This window comes from Tyto alba, unplaced genomic scaffold (assembly GCF_018691265.1).
Source record: "Tyto alba isolate M040663 unplaced genomic scaffold, T.alba_DEE_v4.0 Super-Scaffold_17, whole genome shotgun sequence".
NCBI classification, from domain to species: Eukaryota; Metazoa; Chordata; class Aves; order Strigiformes; family Tytonidae; genus Tyto; species Tyto alba.
In genome coordinates this window covers 8456632-8478561 of record NW_024881279.1, presented here as the reverse complement: position 1 = coordinate 8478561, position 21930 = coordinate 8456632, and the positions used below count along the sequence as shown (strand labels likewise).

The 21930-nt window shown below is 44.4% G+C and overlaps 1 protein-coding gene across 2 annotated transcripts in view; it reads left to right on the top strand.

The window, feature by feature from the left end:
• The window catches only part of GLRA1 (glycine receptor alpha 1), a 41546-nt gene extending 32810 nt beyond the window's left edge, over positions 1-8736 (top strand). Inside the window, exons 5-9 of one of the 2 annotated variants that reach the window (XM_033006116.2) lie at positions 283-365; positions 963-1100; positions 1629-1843; positions 2504-2650; positions 7185-8736. In XM_033006116.2, the coding sequence (XP_032862007.1) occupies positions 283-365; positions 963-1100; positions 1629-1843; positions 2504-2650; positions 7185-7475 (874 nt within the window). In that variant the 3' untranslated portion in view covers positions 7476-8736. Of the gene's footprint in view, positions 1-282; positions 366-962; positions 1101-1628; positions 1844-2503; positions 2651-7160 lie in introns of both variants that reach the window. The other variant, XM_033006115.2, reaches the window with a different exon arrangement.
• Positions 8737-21930: the final 13194 nt, after the last annotated feature.

Below are 21930 nucleotides of genomic sequence, written 5' to 3'. Positions count from 1 at the left end.
TGCACAGTCCAAAACAACATCGCAATGAAATGCCATCTGCAGCAGACAGTTCTGCCAGGAATTATATCACAGACACAAATGTTCCTCATTTCCGATGGTTTCCAACACTGCACGTGATAAAACAGGCAGGGAAGAGGTGAATGATCAGTCATTCCCCCAGCACACCCGTGTGTCTCAGGTGAGGTACCAGCCTGTTTGCAACACTGGATGTCCAAGAGGGTTCACCCCCTCATCAGTACCACAAACTGTTTAGAATTCCCCTGTGCTCTCTTCTCTCCTCAGGATCACACTGACTCTGGCCTGCCCCATGGACCTGAAGAACTTCCCCATGGATGTACAGACGTGCATCATGCAGTTAGAAAGCTGTGAGTCCTGCACACATCTTCATTTTGGAGAGGAGGCAATGTGTTTTCCCTCTCCCTTGCCATCTCCATTCCCAACCTTAACTGGAGGCTTGCTCAAGAATGACTTCCTCAGGATTTCACATTCATTCAGTCCATGTGACATTTCATAGAGAAGCCTAACCTTAACACATCCCATGAGAGAAGCCCTGGCTTGCTTGTATTTACATCAGCCTTTCACTTTGGAGGAGAAAGGCGAAAGCGCTTTCAGCTGTGTCGCATATCCCAAAGGAGCAAAAGACCATGAACATCTTTTCAGAGAAGGAGGTCAAGTTTGAAAAAATAGCAAACAGTTCAACAAGCCAAATTCAAGAAAAAATATGATTTATTGCAGACAATTCATTGCACACCATCACAGCTCCAGTGCAGGTCATTACCCTAGTTTTTATCACATGCACAAGCAGTTTTGCTTCAACCCAAATCCTATTCATTACAGCAGTGACAAGGAAGGCCAAGATAAACCCCTGCCTCCAAGCATAGCTCTCATCTAAAAGTCTGTCCCTTTCCAGATCAGTATTTAATATGTGTTTCACATGGTATTTGTCCCCCTCCTCTCAACAGTTGGCTACACAATGAATGATCTCATATTTGAGTGGCAAGAAAAAGGAGCTGTGCAAGTTGCTGATGGGTTGACGTTGCCTCAGTTTATCCTCAAAGAAGAAAAAGACTTGAGATACTGCACAAAGCACTACAACACAGGTCAGTGCTGTTTACTCTTAGCTGCTGGGTTCATTAGAGAAGAATTCAGGACTGTGTATTTGCCAGAGTCTCTTGCTATGTCTGATGGCACTCTGGTGATACAAACCCTGTCCTACACATCAAGGGACAACATGTGTATAAATACACAGATATGTTGCCAGTAAATATACACATGTATAACCAATAAAAAGCTAATAGACACAAATCTGTGGAACCCTCTTGTCCCCAGTAAAATCTACATCAGTTCAATGGTGTTTGGTCTGGACCTTCTCTCCCAGCATCTTCTTTTGTCTTTGATGCAAGGGAGCAGGTAAAATTTAAGTAACAAAGGACATACTGCCAAGAGCTTTCTTTGCTGTGTTCATGTTGTACACTCATATTTCAGATCAGGGCAACAGCTGTTTATTTCTTCCTCTAACAAGACTCTCTTTTTTAGGAAATGCAAGGAAAATACCCAGAAAATAGCTGAAAACAGGAGGCTCACTGTGCCTTACCAGTAATCTTCCATGTGTCTTCCATCCTTCTCAGGCAAGTTCACCTGTATAGAAGCTCGTTTCCACTTGGAGCGGCAGATGGGCTATTACTTGATCCAGATGTACATCCCCAGCCTCCTTATTGTCATTCTGTCCTGGATCTCCTTCTGGATCAATATGGATGCTGCACCTGCTCGTGTTGGCCTGGGGATCACCACAGTGCTCACCATGACCACGCAGAGCTCTGGTTCTCGAGCATCACTGCCCAAGGTAGGGAACATACTTATCTTTGCAGAGGGGCAAAATGCGCACTTCTGGGAGACAGCATATAAGTAAGTCACCACACAAAACCTTCTGCTCAACACAAGAGGCATTCTGCTGCCATTGCACTTTTCCAGTTTAAGTGCAAGTAGAACAAATTCCAGTCCCCTCCTGAAAAAGTTTTAGCAGAGTTGCTATGACTAGCAGTAAAACTTGCCCCAAGATCCACCACAGATCCCAGTAGTCAGGAGCGCTGTACCTTACAAATCCCTACAACCACCACACACGGATATGCACTTTACATTCTAGCTTTTTACTCACTTGACCATCATACTTCCATAATAGTATTGAATTTCCCTGTTATGAAGGGCTTCTGGTATGATCAGATTGGATTACTATTTTCCTTGCATATAAACCACCACAGTCAAGGCCTGGATAAATTAAAAACTGTGGAATTATTACTATTTAAGATCCCAGGAGCTGTTTCAATGGCCTGGTAATGCATTCATGTTAAATGAGCTAGATTTTGGTATCCAAGTGCAGATGTTGACCATATTATGGCTTGACCAACTCTTTCCAAAGATTTTGGGAGTAACACACATAATAGCAAAGAAAAAGACATTTGGATGAAGACACCTCCCCATCTCTGCCTCTCTCTCTGACTCCTAGGTGTCCTATGTGAAGGCCATAGACATCTGGATGGCCGTGTGCCTGCTGTTTGTGTTCTCTGCACTTCTAGAGTACGCTGCTGTCAACTTTGTGTCTCGGCAGCACAAAGAGCTGCTCAGGTTCAGAAGGAAGAGAAGGCACCATAAGGTAATACATAAAGCATGAAGGACACGGTTGAAACCTGTCCCAGCAGAACATCACTACCTGGTTAACTGAACTGAGCCACTAGCTCCCAGTGAAGTCCTCAGTATATGGTCAGATGTTAAGGAGGGTCAGACATCAAGAAGCAGGGCTACCTCAATGAACTGTGTCTCTTCTAACAGCCTGCTGATCCCAGCAGTCTAGCAAGCTGGTTTTTGTTAGTTAGCCAAGTGGTGTAAGCCAAAAGGTTTGTTCTCAAGAGAACAATTTTCACACAGCAATGTTCTAGTCTGAGTTTTCCTCTTCAGAAGACACAGAAAGGGTTGGGGGGAGGCAGACAGGGAGGCATGAGGGAAGTCTGTCAGAGAACAGCATCCCCCAACAAGACAGCCTACTTTAGCCTGGAGGTAAGTGACACCTCTTCTGTCTCTGTCACCTCTGTGTTCAAAAGCATCTGCTTCTCAGACTGCAAATTCCTCTCAAAAGGAAAGAGCATTACTCTCAGCCCTAGCCTCGCTCCATGCTTACTCGCCATGACTGATGCAAATCCAAGCATGCATGTGTCACGTAGACACGCATCTCCTGCAGCCTGGACTGTACTAGCTTTTAAGCTGAGGTACCACAGCAAAGATTTCACCTCACAGGATGCACAAAAAAGAAACATAAAGGTGAAAACTGTCCTTAACTAACTAGCAGAATCAATCAGGTAGGTAGTATCAGATTTTCAGCACCAGACCTGAGAGGCTGCCCTCAAGCTACCATTAAGAAAACAGTAAATTTGCTAAAGAAAAAAAACAGAACATTTTTCTGATGCAAATATCAAGAGAGCCCCTAGGAGACCACCAAGATCTCCCCAAAACATTCCTCACAGGTATTTTTCTACCCTCTATTTTAAAGAGTCCTCCGTGATCCACCCCATCCAGAGACCACCCATTCTATTGCTTCACTGTCCCAGACATTAAAAATATTTCCCAGGGTCTAGCCTGTCCTACAGCAGTTCACAGTGTGTTCTTGGAGAACTGCCACCATTCCAAGAGGCTAAGGAGCAGGAATCCCTGTCTATTTGTAGATTTGCCTCTCTCTGCTTCACTTGCCCTATCTGCAAAACAGGAGAAAATTGTTCACTTGTTCTCAACCCAGTAAGGACCAAGGATGAAATGTGTTGGACAAATGCAAGGGAAAAGAACTAGCAGATGAGACCATCAGCACTCGTTGATCTTGTCTGGCCAGAGCAAGACCCTGACATCTCAAATTCAACTGAGGAAGTTTTGGTTCAGAAAACGCAGCCTTCTTAATAGAACCAAAACTAAAACCTCCCAACACAGGTGCCTCATAGTGCTTTTATCGCTTCATTTAGATTCAGGCATCCTGTTTCTGATCTATGCTGTTGCATGCAGATCAGTCTGTTGATAAAAATATAAGGAGAAAAAAGCCACTAATATACAGATGAGTTTAAAAGATATTTGCCAGAGATGTTTCATTGAACACAAGGCTGCTATTACAATCCTTGCCCAATCTCACAGCAATTTAATTGGAACAAAGCATAAACAAAAACACTTGCAAAGGCAAAATGAACAAGGTTTGCAGGCTCATCAGAAAACTAGGAGCTGACTGCAAATATGCAAATGGACTAGTGCAGCTGCCAAAGAACCTAATTGCTCTGTCCTGATGTTCTGACTTGTCTGGGTAACTCTGTCTAGTTTAGGCAAGACATGCCAGGCTGAAAACAAGTGAGATATTGTAGTGGTCCATGTTGGTGGAGGCAGCTGGAGGGAGGACCAGCCCATGCCCACATTTATTAGGTCTGCCCAAATCAAAACCTACTAGCCATTCTTCACAGCTCAATGTGCCAGACAACATGCCATGGTCTGGCATTAACACACATGAATCCAGAAAAATCTGCTTCTTACTTTCTTCAGAGTTACTTGCAAGGTGCTAGCTTATTCTCATCATTAAGAGCCTTTCTTCATCTCCAAAAAATAAAAAGCAAAACAATAAATATCTGCTGCCAGGTTTCAACTGGCCCTATCCATTTCTGAGCCACCCCTTACACTCTTCCCTCTGGAAGAAAGGAAAGGATTAGACTAGAAAGATTGACTAGACTGCTCTCCAAACTTATTACGCTGTCTGTATTTACTGGGGCAGACAGGTCCTGGCACGGGGGCATGTAGGGACTGTGATGGCTAGGGAGAATTACAGTCCCTTTGAGGTATGGAGCAGTCTGTTTAATATGACACCATCATCAGGCCCATTTGGAATGTATTTGGAGACCCAGCCCAAGAAGGCCAGCCCAGTGTGGCTGGTGATGTCTTTGCCTTTCTCCTTTGATATGGCACTTCCAAAAAGACACCATTATCTATCTGCTCTATCCTAGGTATGACATTCACACAAAACAAATCAGCCACAGAAAACAGCCAGTGGCCCCTCGGCAATGAGAAGAGAAAGAAATTCAGTAAATTAGGGAAATAAGTGATTCAGGCTAAACCAGGCATGTATCAGTGCATGTGTGTTTGTGCAACCAGTTAAGAGCAGAGGCAGTTTTACACCTGAACCCCCATAATACAGGCGTGATGAGAAGGTCTATAAGCTCTGAGCATCTCAGAAAACCAGGCCTCTGTAGCCGATGCACATGTTATCTGCTGCACGAAAGAGTCCAGTTACAGGGGACAAGTTAGGGGTGAGAGAGATCAGTTCAAAACTGTCCCTGCTGCCCCAGATCCAAGGGATGCTGTCCCTGCTGCTGCCCAGGCGCAGCCCCCAGCACAGCCCACGTTGCCCCATGCCACTTGTCAGCAGGAGCTGGCGGTGTGGCTGGATGCCTTGGCTGAGCCCCAGGCAGCAGGAGGGTCAGAAGTGGCCCCTGCAGCCTGTACCACTCCAGGTCCCCATCCACCCTCACTGCCAGTGCCTCACCCACAGTGCTGGTTCTGGCCATCTGGAAAGTACAATGCCTGCATTGCCTATCATCAGAAAATCAGCCTTTTAACTGAAAAAATCTTTCCAAGGGAACCAAGAAAAGAGTTTCTGTGAATCTTGACTTCCAGCTCACAAAGCATCTCTTACTAGATGTTCAACACCTGGACTCATCCAGCCCTGAGAGCAGCTTGGTCTTAACTTTTGCTGCCTCAGTTTCCCCAACTAGGGCACTTCCCCCTCGCAGAGGCAAGGACATTTAAGGACTGTCAAGCCTCAGGTGACGGGGACCAGAGATACACCAAGCATACACAACCAGAGCAGGGAATAATTATCTTAAGGCCTGCAGAATTGTCTCAGCCAGGACTCTGAAACAAATAATCCCGCTGGTAGGTCACACAACTCACCAGCTTGATGCCCTCTGCCAAAAAAAAAAAAAAAAAACAAAAAAACAAAAACCAAACCAAACTAAACCAAACCAAAGAAGGTTTGATTTTATTTGGGTTGTTTTGCTTTGCTCAGATACGACAGTGTGCTCTGCCTTCTGCTTCTCTGCCCCAGACCCCAGCACAGTGCTCCATCCCATGCAGCTACCCGCTCGATACAGGGGCCGTCCAGAAAAGACACTCTGCAAAGGAGAGAGGAAGGGGCAGCAGGGCACATCGGACAGGCGGGTTACAAGGGAGGGGGCAGTGTTGAGGGGACACGGCCTGGATCAGCCTCTCTGACAGTTAATTAGTTCCACTGTTCTAACAATCAGTCATGGTAACACATAGTCAAGAGACATGGGTTTCTGGCCCTGCCTCTGCAACTCACTGGTTGTATTATTCTGGCCAAACCTAGTTTTCTCTGTGATTATATCTCCGTGTTCAATAAAATAGGGCTACATCATTCTGAGAAGCCTGCAAGGCCTCCACCAAAAACCAGCAATAGCATTTGCCTTTTGATTGGAAAATAAATTTTCTTGCTCAATAATTGGAACTAGCACAAGCAGCCCTGACTTACCGTTGACTCACAGAAGGGCATTTCTGTTCCTCACCTGAAAGACGGCTTGTGGGGAGAGGCTCTGGGGCTCAGCAGGGTCCCATGGGCAGGCGAGCAGAGGGCTGGTTGCACGCTGTCTGCAGAGGTCTTTTCCTGGACAGGTCTCGGCTCCTGCGCATCCATATAACTCTGTAGGAAGTCTCTCACTGCGGCTTCGACTACGTGAGTTACATGGAGCCCACTCCTTCTGGGCAAGCTGATACAGCACAGGCAAAGCAAAGAAGGTGCTGATAGGAGCGAGGGGGAGGGAGAGGCAGAAGCAAAACAGGGGATGCAATTGGAAAAATGAAAGCAGTACCATAAACCCTTCAAGTACGTCAAAGACCTCAAGGGGGTAGAAGTCGGTCCTGTTCTCCATGGGGTGCCTGGATCCCCTGATTTGCCTCTGTGCATCACACAGCTGGCACCCCTCTATAAGGCTGATCTCCCAAGAGCAGGGGGTTTGTCCAAGGGCACTGAGATTGGGGCATGATGGAGGCATCTCTCCCTTGCAGAGCAGGAAGCTGTCCGTGGAGAGCCTTATAGCGAGGGTGCACTATCTATATCTCATTTTAAGTAGAGTCCCATGCTGAATCTGTTTCAGGAGGACGAAGCTGGTGAAGGCAGGTTCAACTTCACTGCCTACGGGATGGGACCGGCTTGCCTACAAGCCAAGGATGGCATCTCCGTCAAGGGTGCCAACAACAACAACACAGCCAACCCGGCTCCCCCACCGTCCCGCTCCCCCGAGGAGATGCGAAAGCTCTTCATTCAGCGAGCCAAGAAGATCGACAAGATCTCACGTATCGGCTTCCCCATGGCATTCCTCATCTTCAACATTTTCTACTGGATCATCTACAAGATCGTCCGCAGAGAGGATGTGCACAACCAGTGAGGGAAGGGGAACAGCTGGGTGGGAGCGAGCAATCCTTTATATATGTGCAATAGCAATGCAGCAATGCATGAATTCAAGAATGTGGCAATATCTACTAAAAAAAAAAGGGGGTGGGGGGGTTGGGAGGGACTTTTAACCATGTCAACTGAGGATAACTGGCACAGGAAGGAGAAAAAAAGCTCTTGATCTGAGGAGTGCAGGGTGGGGGTTAGTTTTACAGCATAGGAAGGTTTGGATTGCTCCAGCTGCAATCCAAGCAGTGTAATATATTAATATATATTCATGCTTAATTATAATGCAAAAAAAAAAAAACAATCAAAAAAAAGACAAACAAAAAAATCCTTTTTTTAGCCTATTAACAGCTTAGATTCTCAAGTCACTGGAATGATTCATAATTCCATGTGCAGAAACGACTGCAATTATGCTTTATCTGACTTTTGCTATAGAAAGGCCATACCAGTCAAGCACGTAGGGAAAAAAAGCCCTAACAAAAGGAAAAAAAAAAAAAAAAGAAAAGAAACAAACAACAAAAACACAAGAAAACCATTCTATGCTCCTCTAGGTTTTGCACTTTGAAAACTGGATAGACAGGGAAACTTGAGAAAGAGGCTGTGAGTTGTTGTTTATTTTATATATTTACTTTTTTCAGTCATGGGTTTGCTGATCAAACACTTTGTGACTTTTGGATAGCGGAAAGCAAATACATTATCTCTCTCATCCCCATCAGAGAGCATCCAATGGGAATCCAGAGAAGGACATCAGGGCCTTCATCAGAAATTGCAGGTACCTTCTGTCATTTTAAATGACCTGGCAGGACTTGAGCCCCAGGAGGTAGAAATACTATTCAGAACACTAGAAATGATGAAAGATTTTTGAAACAGCTCTTTTTCTTTTCCAAACCCCTTTCTGCCATGTTTGTTCACAATGGGGGGATGGAAGCATTGGATAAGTTAGAGGAAAAATTATATTTAAAACATAGAGAAAATAGGCATATTCATATCTTGTTGTGACAGGATGGGATGAACGGCAATACTGTCAGTAAGGGGTGGGTGGGGGGAAGGTGTGTACAGAAAGAGTGGCTCTTATTTTCAGACATTTCATAACAGTAATATTAATAGTGAAGTTGGGTCGATAGACCCAAAAGCTCTATTTTTGTATCTATTTTGGTGCTGCGTTTAGCTTTAATGTGGATGGGAAGATGGAGCAGGCTGCTTTGCCCCTCTCCTCTGCCCAGCAGAGTCTGGCACAGTTTGGTGGGGACAAGGGGAGGGGGGAGGGAGGTGGGAATGGGTGAGCAAAGGGGGGGTTCCCTTTGGCCAAGGAGGAACACAGGTTGACCTTGGTGGTTTTGGGGGGGGGTGGGGTGGGGTGGTGGGGAATACACCAAATGCCTCCAGGGTGTTATTTGAAAGCCTGGCACAGGATTACCATGGGCAAGTCAGGCACTTGATGCCCCACTTGCCTCTCTGGAACCCTGGGCATGAGCCAGGCAGCAGCACCCAGGGTGATTCAGTGGTGTTCGTTTGCACTTTAGCAAGGCAGGTAAAAGAGCGTGAAGGAAGAGACAATCAGTCTGCGCTGAAACATTTGGGGTCAGGTCTGGATTAGGCACCAAATGAAGGCAGAGACAAGTTGCACCCAAGGGTGCTTCCCCTCTTCTTCCTCTCCCCTGGATCCTGCTCAGGAGTGGACCAAGCTGACCTGGGCTGCAGACCTGATGCTTGCTCTGGGAACAGGCAGGCTCCTACTTGCAGAAGCTGCATCCTCCCTGGGAGCTGGAACAGCTCACAGAAAAGTACCCTCCAGCACTGTCCAGTCCAGTCTGGCCCAGGTCAGCAGCACCCAAACCTGGGATGGGAGGTGGGAATCTGTGCTCAGCCACACGTGTCCCAACCAGCACAGCAAGAGGCAGATATGGGAGAGGGTGGGAGAGCACAGGGACCTGCAAGCTCTCCTAGCACAGGGTTGGTGTCGAGAGGAGAGCCCAGAGCTCTCTGGGGCTGGGTAGAGGGACACCTGGCTCCAAGACTGTCAATTCAGCACCTTTCACCAGCACTGTATACACTTTATTTAAAAAAAAAAAAAAAAAAAAAAAAGAAAAAAAGAAAAAAAAAGAAAAAAAAAAAAAAAGAAAGAAACCAAGGGTAAAAACAACAAGAAAAAATAAAAGGGAGGAAAAAAAAGAAAACCACACCAGATTGTGGTCACTGTGTGGACTAGGGCAAATGACAATATTTCCTAATGTTTTGGCAAAGGCCATCTAGCTTTGAGTCCCTTTACACTGCTGAGACAGGGAAAGGGCATACGGTACCAGTATGAACCTGTACATCAGCCCCTTCCCCCTGCCCCCTTCCCTCTATTGGAGCAGCAGAAAACCTGCAGGCTGAGGATTTCTTCTTCCCCTGGCAGACAGTGCTTTCCCAAGAAGGGAGATCTCAAGCTGTTGAGCAGAGGCGTTATTTGATGCTAGGACAACTTTCCAAGTCTTGGCTGGAGCCCAAGTCTGCTGCTGGCTCTGGTTTTACTTGCTGAATTATTGAACTCTCCCTGCATGCGCAATGGCCAGTCGTGCCAACTGCGGGTTGTGCGATTGCTTTAAACAGCACGTCCTTGTCTGAGATGAAAGAGAAAATCCAGGGAATTCCCCTCCCTGCCCGGCAGCAGGGCAGAGGCTTGGCAGCCCACGCTCTGCATCTCCTTGCTCGGGCTGATAAACAACCATAAATCACTGTCATTTTTGCAAAAAAGTTCCTGCCTTGATGCCCAGACCTTGCACTTTGGGGTCAGGCAATTTGGTTGTGGTTCACACAACTTCTCAGTCTCCCCAGGCTACCTGGGATGGCTCACAAGGGTAGAGCCAGCTGCACGGCTGCGGGTTTCCTTCCTCACTAGAGCTGCTCTAAGGAATAGCCTGTAAGTTGTTAACAAATCCCGTGCAGCGTCCTCCCACCTAAATGAGTTTCGATCCAACATCCCAAGGGCAAGACCAGAGCAAGAAGGAGGAATACGTTCCCACCTCACTTAATTCTGCTCCAGCTTAGAGAAAGGCCTCGAGACCGAAGAGGAAATCCATGTTCATCCTAGACCTGCTGCTTGAAGATGCAGTTAAGTTCACAGTTACTGCTTCACTAGAGTTCTAGTGTCATTTCTGGGCACTGAGTAAGGACAGACGAAGGCAAATTAGGTACTAGAAACCATCAGAAAGATGCTTGTGTTTCCTGCTCATACAGAAGCACTGCAGCTGCTAGTGGAGCCCATGGGATTTTAGGAACTGAAGAAAGAATTACATGCTTACCAGCCTGGCTTGGTGTCCAGTTCCACTCTGAAAACCACTGGGCATGTTTGATGCTCACCATAAGCAGTATTATTTTCTCTTCATTAAGCAGCCAGTTTCCATTCGGGCCATTTTCCAGCCCCAGGTCTGTCTGCACGGTGACAGCAAGCAGCACTCACATCCCAGTATGAATCATGCTGGGGTCTTGGCAAAGGTCTGATGGTGCTGAGATAGCTGTCCCACTGGCGTCCTGCCAGACGGTTTCACCACGTAGACAAGACCTTAGACTGTCCTAGGAGACCCTGGCAAGTCTGTGCAGTTTTCAAAAATCAAACTTTTTTCTCCATCTGTACTAGGCTGTGTTTAGTCTCTGTATTGCAACAGAACTTGCTTTGATAACCTATCTTGTCTTCAAAGTAGGCTGCTTTAATAGTGCCAATAATTACATTTATTAGTAAGAATGTACAAGATTTGATATTACAGGATGGCTTCCAGACATATTGATGGAATTTAACTCAGTAATTGTTAGCTCTTGTTAAGAATGAAGCTCAGAAGCAAAACCTCTGAATAAAATAGACAACAGTCATTCTGGCAAATGAGCAAATAAAGAGAGAAAATAGGGTCCCAATTCACTTGGACTTTTTGGAAAAACAGAACTTTTATCCCAAAGAATATTATTTCCAGATGCTGCTGGAAAAATATCACTTCATGAGCATGAATTATATTTTCTTATATATAAATATAACTGTGGAAAAGAAAAGTAGAATAAACTTACTATTTTTTTGTCAGGTAGATTAGTTTTACCCACTTTAATTCCTGATTAAAGTAAGTTTCCATCTGGGATCCCAGTGCCATGGAAATCTGAGAGACCTGCTGAAGAGGGGGAGGACAGATCAGTAAACACATGGCCAGCTACAGACTGCAAGGCTCAGCCTTGACCCTGGCAAAGCACCAGGTTGACTTTAAACACACAGGCAGAGTCATTCACTTCATGGGTCTGGTAGTGCCCTCATTCCTCCTGCCCTAGAAGCCTTTGCTGGTCAGGTCTGGGGGACTTTGTTCCTAAAAGCATCAAACAATTTCAAATGCTGGATATTCTCTCACATTCTGTGAATAGAAACGTTTTTTTTTGTTTTCCTCAGACTTTTCTGGATGCTTTTTTTTTTCTTCTGCCTCTCTGAAGATCTTTAAGGCAAATCCAAGACAATTCAAATTACATTATTAGTTATCCTTTATCTTGACTGCAATTTGAAGACTTTTCTTGGTTTCCCAATGCTGGTGGAAAAAAGATTAGAAGTATTTACAACATATCTTTTTTAAAAAGAAAGGAATATATGAAAGGAGAAAAGGCTATTTTAAATGGTGCCATATTTTTCACAGATTTTTATACAATCATATTTTTGTATTGTACTACCATTCCTTAATAAAATATAGTTCTTATCCCCGTGCCAAAGACAGACAATCTCTTTCAATATCCCCTTCCTTACTCTAAAACCTTGCTACTGGCAGCAGCGGATGACAGAACATGGACCTCTTCTCCCTCAAAAGCCAGTCCTACCAGCATGGCTGCAGGTCGGGGGCCACTGCCTGCCAGCTGGACATTGAGCATCTCTTGCCTGGGTAGCTGCAAGCAGCAGGTCCTGCGCTGCCGGAGCATCCCACAGAGGTCAGTTCAGTGAAGGGAGTATCTGATCCCTGCCCTGCTAGGAAGCAGCTGATCTCTCCTATCATCTTCTCAAAGGGAGATGTAAGGGGTATCTTGGACTGCTCCTGCTTCAATAGATTTACATCATTTGTATGGAGACAGTATACTATTTAAGTAGAAAATTGAGATCCTTGATTGTTCTTTAGGGTGCTAGAATGAGCACCAGAGCAGACGCTAATATTCATTAATTTTAGCATCTTCAAAATTACTTCAGGTCCTTTAAGTCTTTCCATCCCTTCATCTCCTTCTCCTTAATTATTTCTTAAGAGCAGGTTGCATATCTCTTCCTCAAATCAATCTACACAAGTCTCTTACTTCATTCAAGTGTATTGTATTTTTCTAGGTTCATCTCCCTTATTTCACCACCTGAACTTTCATTTCTATGGGGCTAAGTTCCTCAGCTCTACAACCTCTGAAGGGCCTGGCACAGTTGGGTGTCTTGTGAAATCCAGGGAAAAATATGTGAATAAAACCATTCCTCCTAAGCAGGCAGGGTAACAGTTACCAGGGAAGCACCTTCATAGCAAAGTGTGCATGAAGAGGACTCCTGAGGAATGCAAGGGTGACCAACAAGATCTTTTCTGACTGCGCTCTGTGTGAAAGCAAAGCAGCGTAAGCCAGAGAGAAGGCAGACTTTTTGGCTATTATCCCTGCAGGGCTCCATGTGTTTCAGTGATCCAGCTATATAGCAGCTGTTTATTGGAAATTAGGTTCTTATCTTCCCAATCTCCTCCTACCGTGGTGTGTGGCAGAGGGGCCTGGAAGAAATAAGCTGTTGTGAACCAGGCAAGGTGTAAGAAGCAGTTGCATGTCTAGCACAGTTTATCTGCTCTGCCTGCAGCTGATGGGGAGACGCTGGTGCTTGCACTAGTTGAGTCATTCTCCTCTGAGAACTGCTGGGATGAGCAGCCCTGTGGTGATGTCCTCAGGTGATCCCACACTGAGGGAACACTGAAGTGCACAGCCTGGACTGGAGATAGTGCAGTTAGCTTGGTAAAGGGAAGCACAGGCTGAGCCAGGTGAGGAATCCCAACCCGTGATGTCCCTTGCAGCAGGCAGCCTGTGCACTGACCTTTCTGTTTGTAGGGTCTGCAGCTTTCCTGGTTCATCTCTACCCTCACTCACCCTCTCATGTTGTCGCAGCATCATGATGTCAGCAAAGAACCAAAGCTCCTGGTGCTGTAACATGGTAAAGGACACAAACCACATGGCAGTCTATAGAGGGATGACTTCAGCATCTAGCAGAGGAAACTACTGGTTAAATTGTCAAATGAGGATCCTGGAAGAGAAAGGGAAGGGAAAGGAAAAGCAATAAGGAAAGGTTTGTTTGCATGCCGCATCACCATCTTCTCCTGGCATTCAAAGCAGATATTGCTAACATGTATGATGCAAATCAAAGCTGGCAGCAGGAATTACAGGATTGTATTAAGTAAGAATGACCATCAGAAGTCTAGCAAGCCTAAGTTGCAGTCCTCATGCACTTTATTGCCACAATTTCAAGTAGAAATAAGAGTTTTACGTTTGTGATATTCCTGGGTCTATAATAGAGTGCTGAAGCCCATCCTGGGATAGGGTTGGCTCTCAGCACTGCTGTTCAGGGGTTCGCCAGGGTTTGAGCCAGGCCATGCACAGAGTGCATGTGCTGGGAACAGATTCAGCACATGGGGAAGTTGCCACTTTGGGGAAGGCAGGGATGGCTTCTTGTTGGCTTCACAATCCCTTCAGCACTCAAAGCAGCACTGCTGGGGCTTGCAGGCTGCGCTTGATGCTGCCATTACTCCTACCAACAGTAAGAAGCCAGCCACAAAAAGCACAAGGGAGAAGGACCTCAGCAGCTTCCCAACAGCAGTAGTTCTCAGCAAGGAGAAAGGATACAAAGCCCTACCTGTTCCCAACCTGAGCTTCAAGTATGTTGGCGCTTTTGGTATAAAATCATCCATCTTTTCATGGGCATAGGATAATGCTGCTATAAACAAGCCATCAGCCTGGCTTGAAATTAGCTTTTGTAGATTTGCCACTTGAATTGCCTAAGTAGCTTAAGCCAAACAAGGACACCGTCTTCACCTACCCAGGGAACTTGGCTGAGGCATGAGGTGCCGTCATTAACTACATGCTCTGGCTTAGAGCTGCAAGTGTGTCATTGCTATGGCAGGTGAGTCAAGCTTGGCACAAGCAGGGACAGGTAGAGCTGGCCTGGAGCTTCCAGGTCTGAGTGGCATAAAGCTCAAGTAGCTTTTGCTGCTATGGCTTTTGGGAAGCTGGTATCAGGATTGTTAGCACTGTAGCAAGCTGAAATCACCTTCCCCGGTGGGTCTGTGGGAGGACATATCTGCCTTATTTAGGCACTTGGCGATCCTGGGTCACTGTTGGGTTACTTGTCTGACAAAAACATGAATCAAGCTTTAGGCTGCAGACCAGCTGAGCCAGCAGGCCTGGGTTGAGCACACCACAGAATTTGGGCACTAAATTACAGCTCTAGGTTCAAGCCTGAATCAACCTTTCAGTGATAACACCCTCAATCGCAATTAGATTGCGGGCCTGATAATAGTGTTGCTTAAATCAGCATTGCCCTGTCACAGCCCTGCAGAGACCAACAGGCTATGACTTCCAACAACAGCAGAACTGGTGCTTGGGCTGCAGCTTTTCTTGCTTGGCACCTAATGCCCAAATGCTGACCTTTATTGAACTAAAACTATGCAATATTGAACATATTGTGCCAAAAGCAGCGCCCGAGCCATCCCTCAGATATGCACTTACATGTTTTTAAAAGTATCCTCATCACAGTTGCTTGTGATGGGCTAAAGAACCAACACATGAGCCTCTCAGAAGCAGGGCCAACTCTGGAGCTTGTGATGTGCCACAGATGGCCACAACTGTGTTGTGACCACAGCTTCTAGGACAGCTCTACTCCCCTGAAGCTGCAATGCTAGGAGTCCTAAGATTTCAGCTCTCTACCCAAGAGTATAGTGAGGGCAGGGATCAGATAGGAGAAAGGAAGAGGAGATCAAGACTTGTGTAAGGCACAGGAGGTTGTAGTACTTCTCACTGCAGTAAGTGCAGTCACAGTTGTGACCCCAGTCCATGTGGTCCTCCTGGGAGCTGAGGCTTTAAATACTGCTGCTTGGTTTTTGAGGGTTTGGAAAGATAATTCATGAGGCTTGACTTGTCCCATGGTAGATGAAGTACGTTACAGCATGGGCAGTGTCACCTCTAAAAACAAAGCTTGCAAAAGCCTCTGTAACATAAGAACAGTGTTGGAAATGCATCTCATTGAACAACTGCACACTACGGTGAAGGACACCAGTACATCCTTCACAGATAGACCATGAACAATCCTGGCAAGTCCTTGATTAGATGCATGCCTCCACTTGTCATCAATCCCACTTTTTATCAGGAATAACAAAAACAAACAAAAAACCAAGCAAAACAACAAAAACAAACCAAAACACCAACAGAACAAATAAAACTTCACCACTAATGACTATTGTTATATCCTGTCCTTACCATTTTCTTTAAGTAATCATGGCCAGAGCTATTGGTCACAGCAGTAGAGCTCAACTCTACAAGAAACGCTCAGCTAGAGGCTGACCCAACAAAGTCTTAGCAGAACTGAACACAAGTTCCTTTACCTTATGCTTGCCTAGGGAAACAACTGAATGAGGACTTTGAAACACTCTGCTCTGCCTTTGCCTTCACTGAACTTGTACTGTTTCCTTTCTGTCTCCCTCTTCCCAAACCTGCTTATGTTTCTCTCCAAAACGCGTGTTCTTCCAGTTCCAGGGTCAGATCAGAAGCAAACAGGGAAAATAAGCTCAAAGGCAGCATGGACCAAGCTGGCAAATCCCTAAGTTAACCTACTCAAATGGGAGAATTGTAGGAACAGCACCTCCACCCCCAAGCTGATGCTCCCTTCACAGTCCTCCATCAGTGAGCAGGGTAGCTAAACTTGACATGGCAGTTGAAAGACACATGCATTTCAAAACCATGACCGATACATCGCTCCTTAAATCAGGTCAAGACAGCAGGTTAATTTGGGGATCTGTCAGCTTCGGGAACATCCAAATTGGAATTTTGGGGAAAAACATTAAGGTCCAAACAGTGATGTGATAATTTGAGAGAGGTATGTAATCCACCTTCCCCTCACTGGGAAGAGTGATCTGTTGTGCTTGAACTCTGCCTTTGAGCTCCATTTTGCTGCTCATTGCAACATCAGAGCATCTCACTGTGCAACCAGCGCTGCACTCCCTGCAATTGTTGTGGTAGGTCAGGAGACACAGGCCAACTCCAGAGGCATATGAGGCAACAGACAGAGACATTAAGGCACAAAGGCCAAGTGACTTAACTCACCACATGCACGTGGACTTAATTATCCTGAAAAACACACTGCCTGGAGCATCTCAAGCCTACTGTGAAATGGAATTCATACGTAAAAAGACAAGTTTGTGGTTCCTGAGTCTGGTCATGACATACTGACAGCACTAATCATGGCCAGAGCTCACCACCTCTTTCATGGATTTACCGAGCTACAGAAGAGATGACCATTTCAAAAGAACTGCACTAGAAGGCAACTGTGCTAAAAACAAATGTGTTTGAGATACAGCAAAACTTCAGTGAATTAAGAGAGCTATAGACAGATGTAGAGATGAAGCAACACACTAAGGACTTCACCCCAAAACAGCCTGACTTGCAAAGGTCACAGAGCATTTCATTGCAGGTTACCATCCCTGCAGCATTGGTGAGCACCATTCTGGAAGCAGCCTTTGAATCCTGAAGACGCACAAGCCTGTCCCAAGCAGTTGTTTGTAAACACCCACCCCAGGTCAAACAACAGCCATAAGCAGGCTAATGTCATTGTTGACAGTGACGTTTTATGGACTGTGTTGTCTACGCACATTCCACCACAGTGTACAGCACATCATGCTTATAATGTTAAAACGGAGATGATGAGTAATGGAAGTCTTACACGTAAGTGTTATAAAGAAAGGAAGGGAGGACCCAGGAATTTCTCCCTTCCAACTATAAACACACACCCATTTACATTATTTTGTAAATGAATTTATCTTTAGAAGAAAAATAAAAACCAGTTAATTCTCTTCAGGACAACCATTGCACATTTGGCTTTACTTTGGAGGGGAGATACACAAACACGCACAAAGAGCAGGAATACTTTTTAATTGAAAGCATACAAAAACATAGAAGTGGGAACAGTTCAGCACCTAGAGAGAGTGTTGTCCTTGATAAACATTGTCTCAGTTTCCCAGAAGTATCCACCTCACTGGTCAAACGCCCCCCAAAAATCTGGTATCTAGGAAGAATACCTCCCAAAACCTTTTGAAAAAAGCCTAGTAAGCAGTGGCATTGTTTTGTCCTATCTTCTTTATCTTTCCCATCTGTAAGCCATTTGTATGAAGAAAATCTTTGTTTCCAAAGCTCAATTTACTAAAGCTCATTTGTTCCAAAATACAACAGCGCCTTGACGCTATTTATACCAGGGACAGCCAAGGGCTCTGACAAAGGAGCTGGGCTGGATTTAACAGCCGCAGCGTACGATGTTACCGGCTGCCCCGTTCCTCTGCCAGCAATCACTGTCCCCCGCAGAAAGGGCAATACCAGTCACCCTCTGCTCTCGAGCAGAGCTCAATAAAAACATGGGGTTTGCCAACACAGACCAAGACCTCAGCTGTGGGACAGACCCTCCCACAAAAGGGCAGGACAGACCAGAGGATTATACTCTCATGACACACCCATCCATCAGAGCCCATTTATCAATGCTCTTTTGTAAATACTAAATCCAAATTTGAACTACTTTTGCAATTTTGTGTGCTTGTTAAAAAAAAAAAAAAAATCAGGATACATATTTTCCAAGCTTGTTCATAATCAGGAAAGGACTGGCAACAACAACAGATCGTTTTCTTTTCATTCTTCAATCTTATTGAGACATCAGAAAGAAGCAGTGGCATTAAAAACTGCCCCAGTTTAATCAACTCTTCTAAACATAGGAAAAGAGGCAGCTGCTGTTAAGAGAACAAAACTTATCTCCCTGACTTCAAATAAGCTTCTTTAAAACAAGCATTGAAATAGCTCCTATTCAGCAGTTTTAGTTTTCTTCCTTGCAAGATGGGTGCTAAAAGATCAGCCTCTCACAGGAGACAATCAGAAAAGTATTCAGAGTAAGAATTAATCACTGGAGTTAAGGTAAGGAGTGAAGTGCTCTCTGAGTACCTCTGCTGTTTCATCAACAATGCAAGTCTCAAAGAAAATAATGGAAAGACTCAGTTCTTATTAATTTTCATGCCAATCTCCCCTCAAGAATAGAGGAGGGACTAGAGAAATACCGAATATAAAGTATACCCATGCTTAAAACTCAAGATGTAAAATTATTCAAAAATAATAAACTAGCTTAATCATGAAGTGCTTACACGTCTTCTCCCTACCCACCTTAAAAAGGGACCTCCCTGTCTTTTCTATATGAATTTATTATAGATACATATATATAAATATATACATACACAAAATTGGTATGGCCTTACACTCCATTTAAGGATATTTTGCTACATTGGTCAGAGTGCAAAGCAACTGCTTCCTTAAAAGCAGCATTTTTACATCATGATGAAAATAAACTTGTAACTTATACAATTTGCATGACCACACAGAAGCAGTGGCAGATTATTTTTCTGGCTTGTAAAACCTTTTAAGAAATAGAAGTTATTTCAGCAGTTTGGAGATGGAATGTAAAGTTTCTGCTGTTATATGTATATAAAATATATTTATTGAATCATACATTCATGCTGATTCCAATAAAAAAAAATAAAAGATTTTTCTGAAATTCTCTCTGTGGATTTTTAGTGCCAGAGGTTCCATGCTGCAGCCCACACTGCTGGTGCATTTGTGCTAATGTACCATTTCATGAAAATAAGGCAAAAGACGTTTCACTGTTAAACCTTCTATTCTGAAGAATCATCTCTCCCATCTGTGACCTCCTGGGCTCCACCCCACAAAGGAATCCCTACAACAGCAGCAGTATCAGCCAAAGCATTCAGACTCCTGAACTGCTCCATATTGTCTCAGCCTCTTGCAAGGCCAGCACAGTCAGCTAACACGCAATTGAGCCTTCCCTTCCCAGGATTCAGTATCAACTCCAGGCAGCAGAAGCAAGTTTTCCACAAGAGAGACATATCACCTCTCTAGTCTCTATAAAACACCTCTTCAATTGCTCTGGTCTTTCACACAGCAATGACAGATACCCAAACAGAAAGTTCTGTTTGTGTCATTTTTACAGTATCCTGGATTTTAAAGTCAGACACAAATGAACAGCAGTACTTTCAACATAGCCAAACTATGCCTTAAGTTCTCATGCCAGGACCTGTTTCAGTTTGCAAGCTTAGCTGTTTGGACCTAGGGTCCATATGAAGAAAAAAAGCAAAAAAAAAAAAAAAAAAGCTATTTCATGCACCATTTTGCAAGCTAGGACATGGCATTATTCATACTTGCCTTAAAATTCTTTGGTAAATGAACTGACCTTAGTGCAGACAACCAAAAATGACATTTTAGAATGTTAAAGGACTGACCCTCATGCTGAATCTCAAAGATGGACACGATAAAGTATTTCTCTTTCCACAATCATGTGTTTTGTCAAGTTTGAAATATCATCAGTGGAACAGCAGATCCCACTTGGCTTGGCAAGTGGCATTTTGTGACAGAAAACAGAAGTGCAACATCCTGCCCTTCAAATGTATTCTGAGAACAGAACTTTATTCTAAAACCCACTGTCTTTAAGGAACGATGGAGTTCAAAAGCTTTTTACTAAATTGTTTCATGTCTCATAACCAGATAAACTATTAACAAATCCCCTTGCCCCATCTTCCACACAATGTGCAAATGAGATTATCAGGATCTTAGGAGAGCAGCTTTTTCAAGTTACCAGTCAGAGTAAAAATGGTACTGCTGGGAAATTAAATAATCACCAAGATAATTACTTCCTGCTAAAACATGCACAACTTAAAGAAACTCCAGTGTGCCATGTGCTCTTAGCCCCAGGCAGCAGTGTGTAAAGAAAAACAATCTTAAAACCCACATTTTCTTCAAAAATATGCCTCTCAGACATGCAGAATCAGCAGTTGTGCAGAGATCAACTCCAAATCTTCACACCTGTACCCAGAACCATCCTTTTCACCAAAGAAAGCAGATGCCCAGGTCTAACGCACATCCCATCCCTGTGGTACTGCTGAAGAATGTTTCTCATTCAGATTCAAGTCAGAGCTTGCTGGTACCACAGTGTTAGCACACAGGCTCAGTTTCCTCCTCCAGGAATAAATCCTCTCTGCAAAGCCTGACTTCCAATAGCATGCTCACCACCTCCATACTTGCCTCTATGCAGCTAGTGTACATCCAGGAACACTTAAAAGAGTTTCAGCTCTGAGCAAATTTAGAGAAAATTTTTTTAAAATTTTTTAAAAATTTAAAAAATAATCACCTGTACAGAGGGCCCTGCACAGCAAGCGAGTGATCCCTGACTGCATCCTCAACTGCAGAACAAACACCTGCAGCTCTGAACACAAAAATTTCAGTTCAACTTTGCACAACAGCACCATGTAAGTCTGCTGGTACTCAAGAGTATTCCAGAAAGTTTCTCCCTGCACAAGAAAAAGGGATAACTAAGGATAACTAAGCCCAATTAATTGTGCAATGCCCTTAACCAAAGACAATGCAGAAAAAGCAGAACGGCTTCCAGTTCTGGTCCAGGTGGTATGACATACTACTGTAAATTAAATAATCTTACTTATACTTGCGTTACGCTATTAAGATCAGCCAGAAGAGGCCATATCACACTAGTCATACATGAAACCCCCACGCTCTCACAGAAGGGCAGGTCATTAAGGTATAAGGATTGTTAAGGTTGTTCCTGACACTGTCCACATGGCTTGTGTGGGTGCAAAAGCGGACTGTGACAGGTCTGACCATCTTTTCTCCACTTCCTACTGCCTGCAGAGGACTAGGACATCAAGAGAACCTCACCAATCACCACCTCATTGTCTCAAAGTAGAGGTGCTAGCAGACACAGAGTCCTATTCATCGGAGACTTCCCTGCAGCACTTTGTTTCTAGAAAGAGTTAGACTACCTTGGTAGGAGATTTCAGCCTTCTTGTAGCTATTTTAGCTCAATGCAGCCAGCTGGTGCAAACCAAATCATGACTTCATAGTCATCTTCACCATTAATGCATGCAAAGCACTTAAGACTGACAACGAGGTTTTAACAGCGTAGCAATGCAGAAAACAGAAGGGCTTGAGGCATACTAGGAAATTTCAACAAAAAAAGGCAATGTGGCAACATTTTACAGCAGGTCTTTTCTGTATACTTCGTTATTAGCTACTCACAGAACAATCAAAATTAAAATATTGAGCCACTCTACATTTTGTTCAAGATGCTGTCAACGTAACTTTTGAAAAGTATTTCTTTACAAGACATTCCAAGAAAA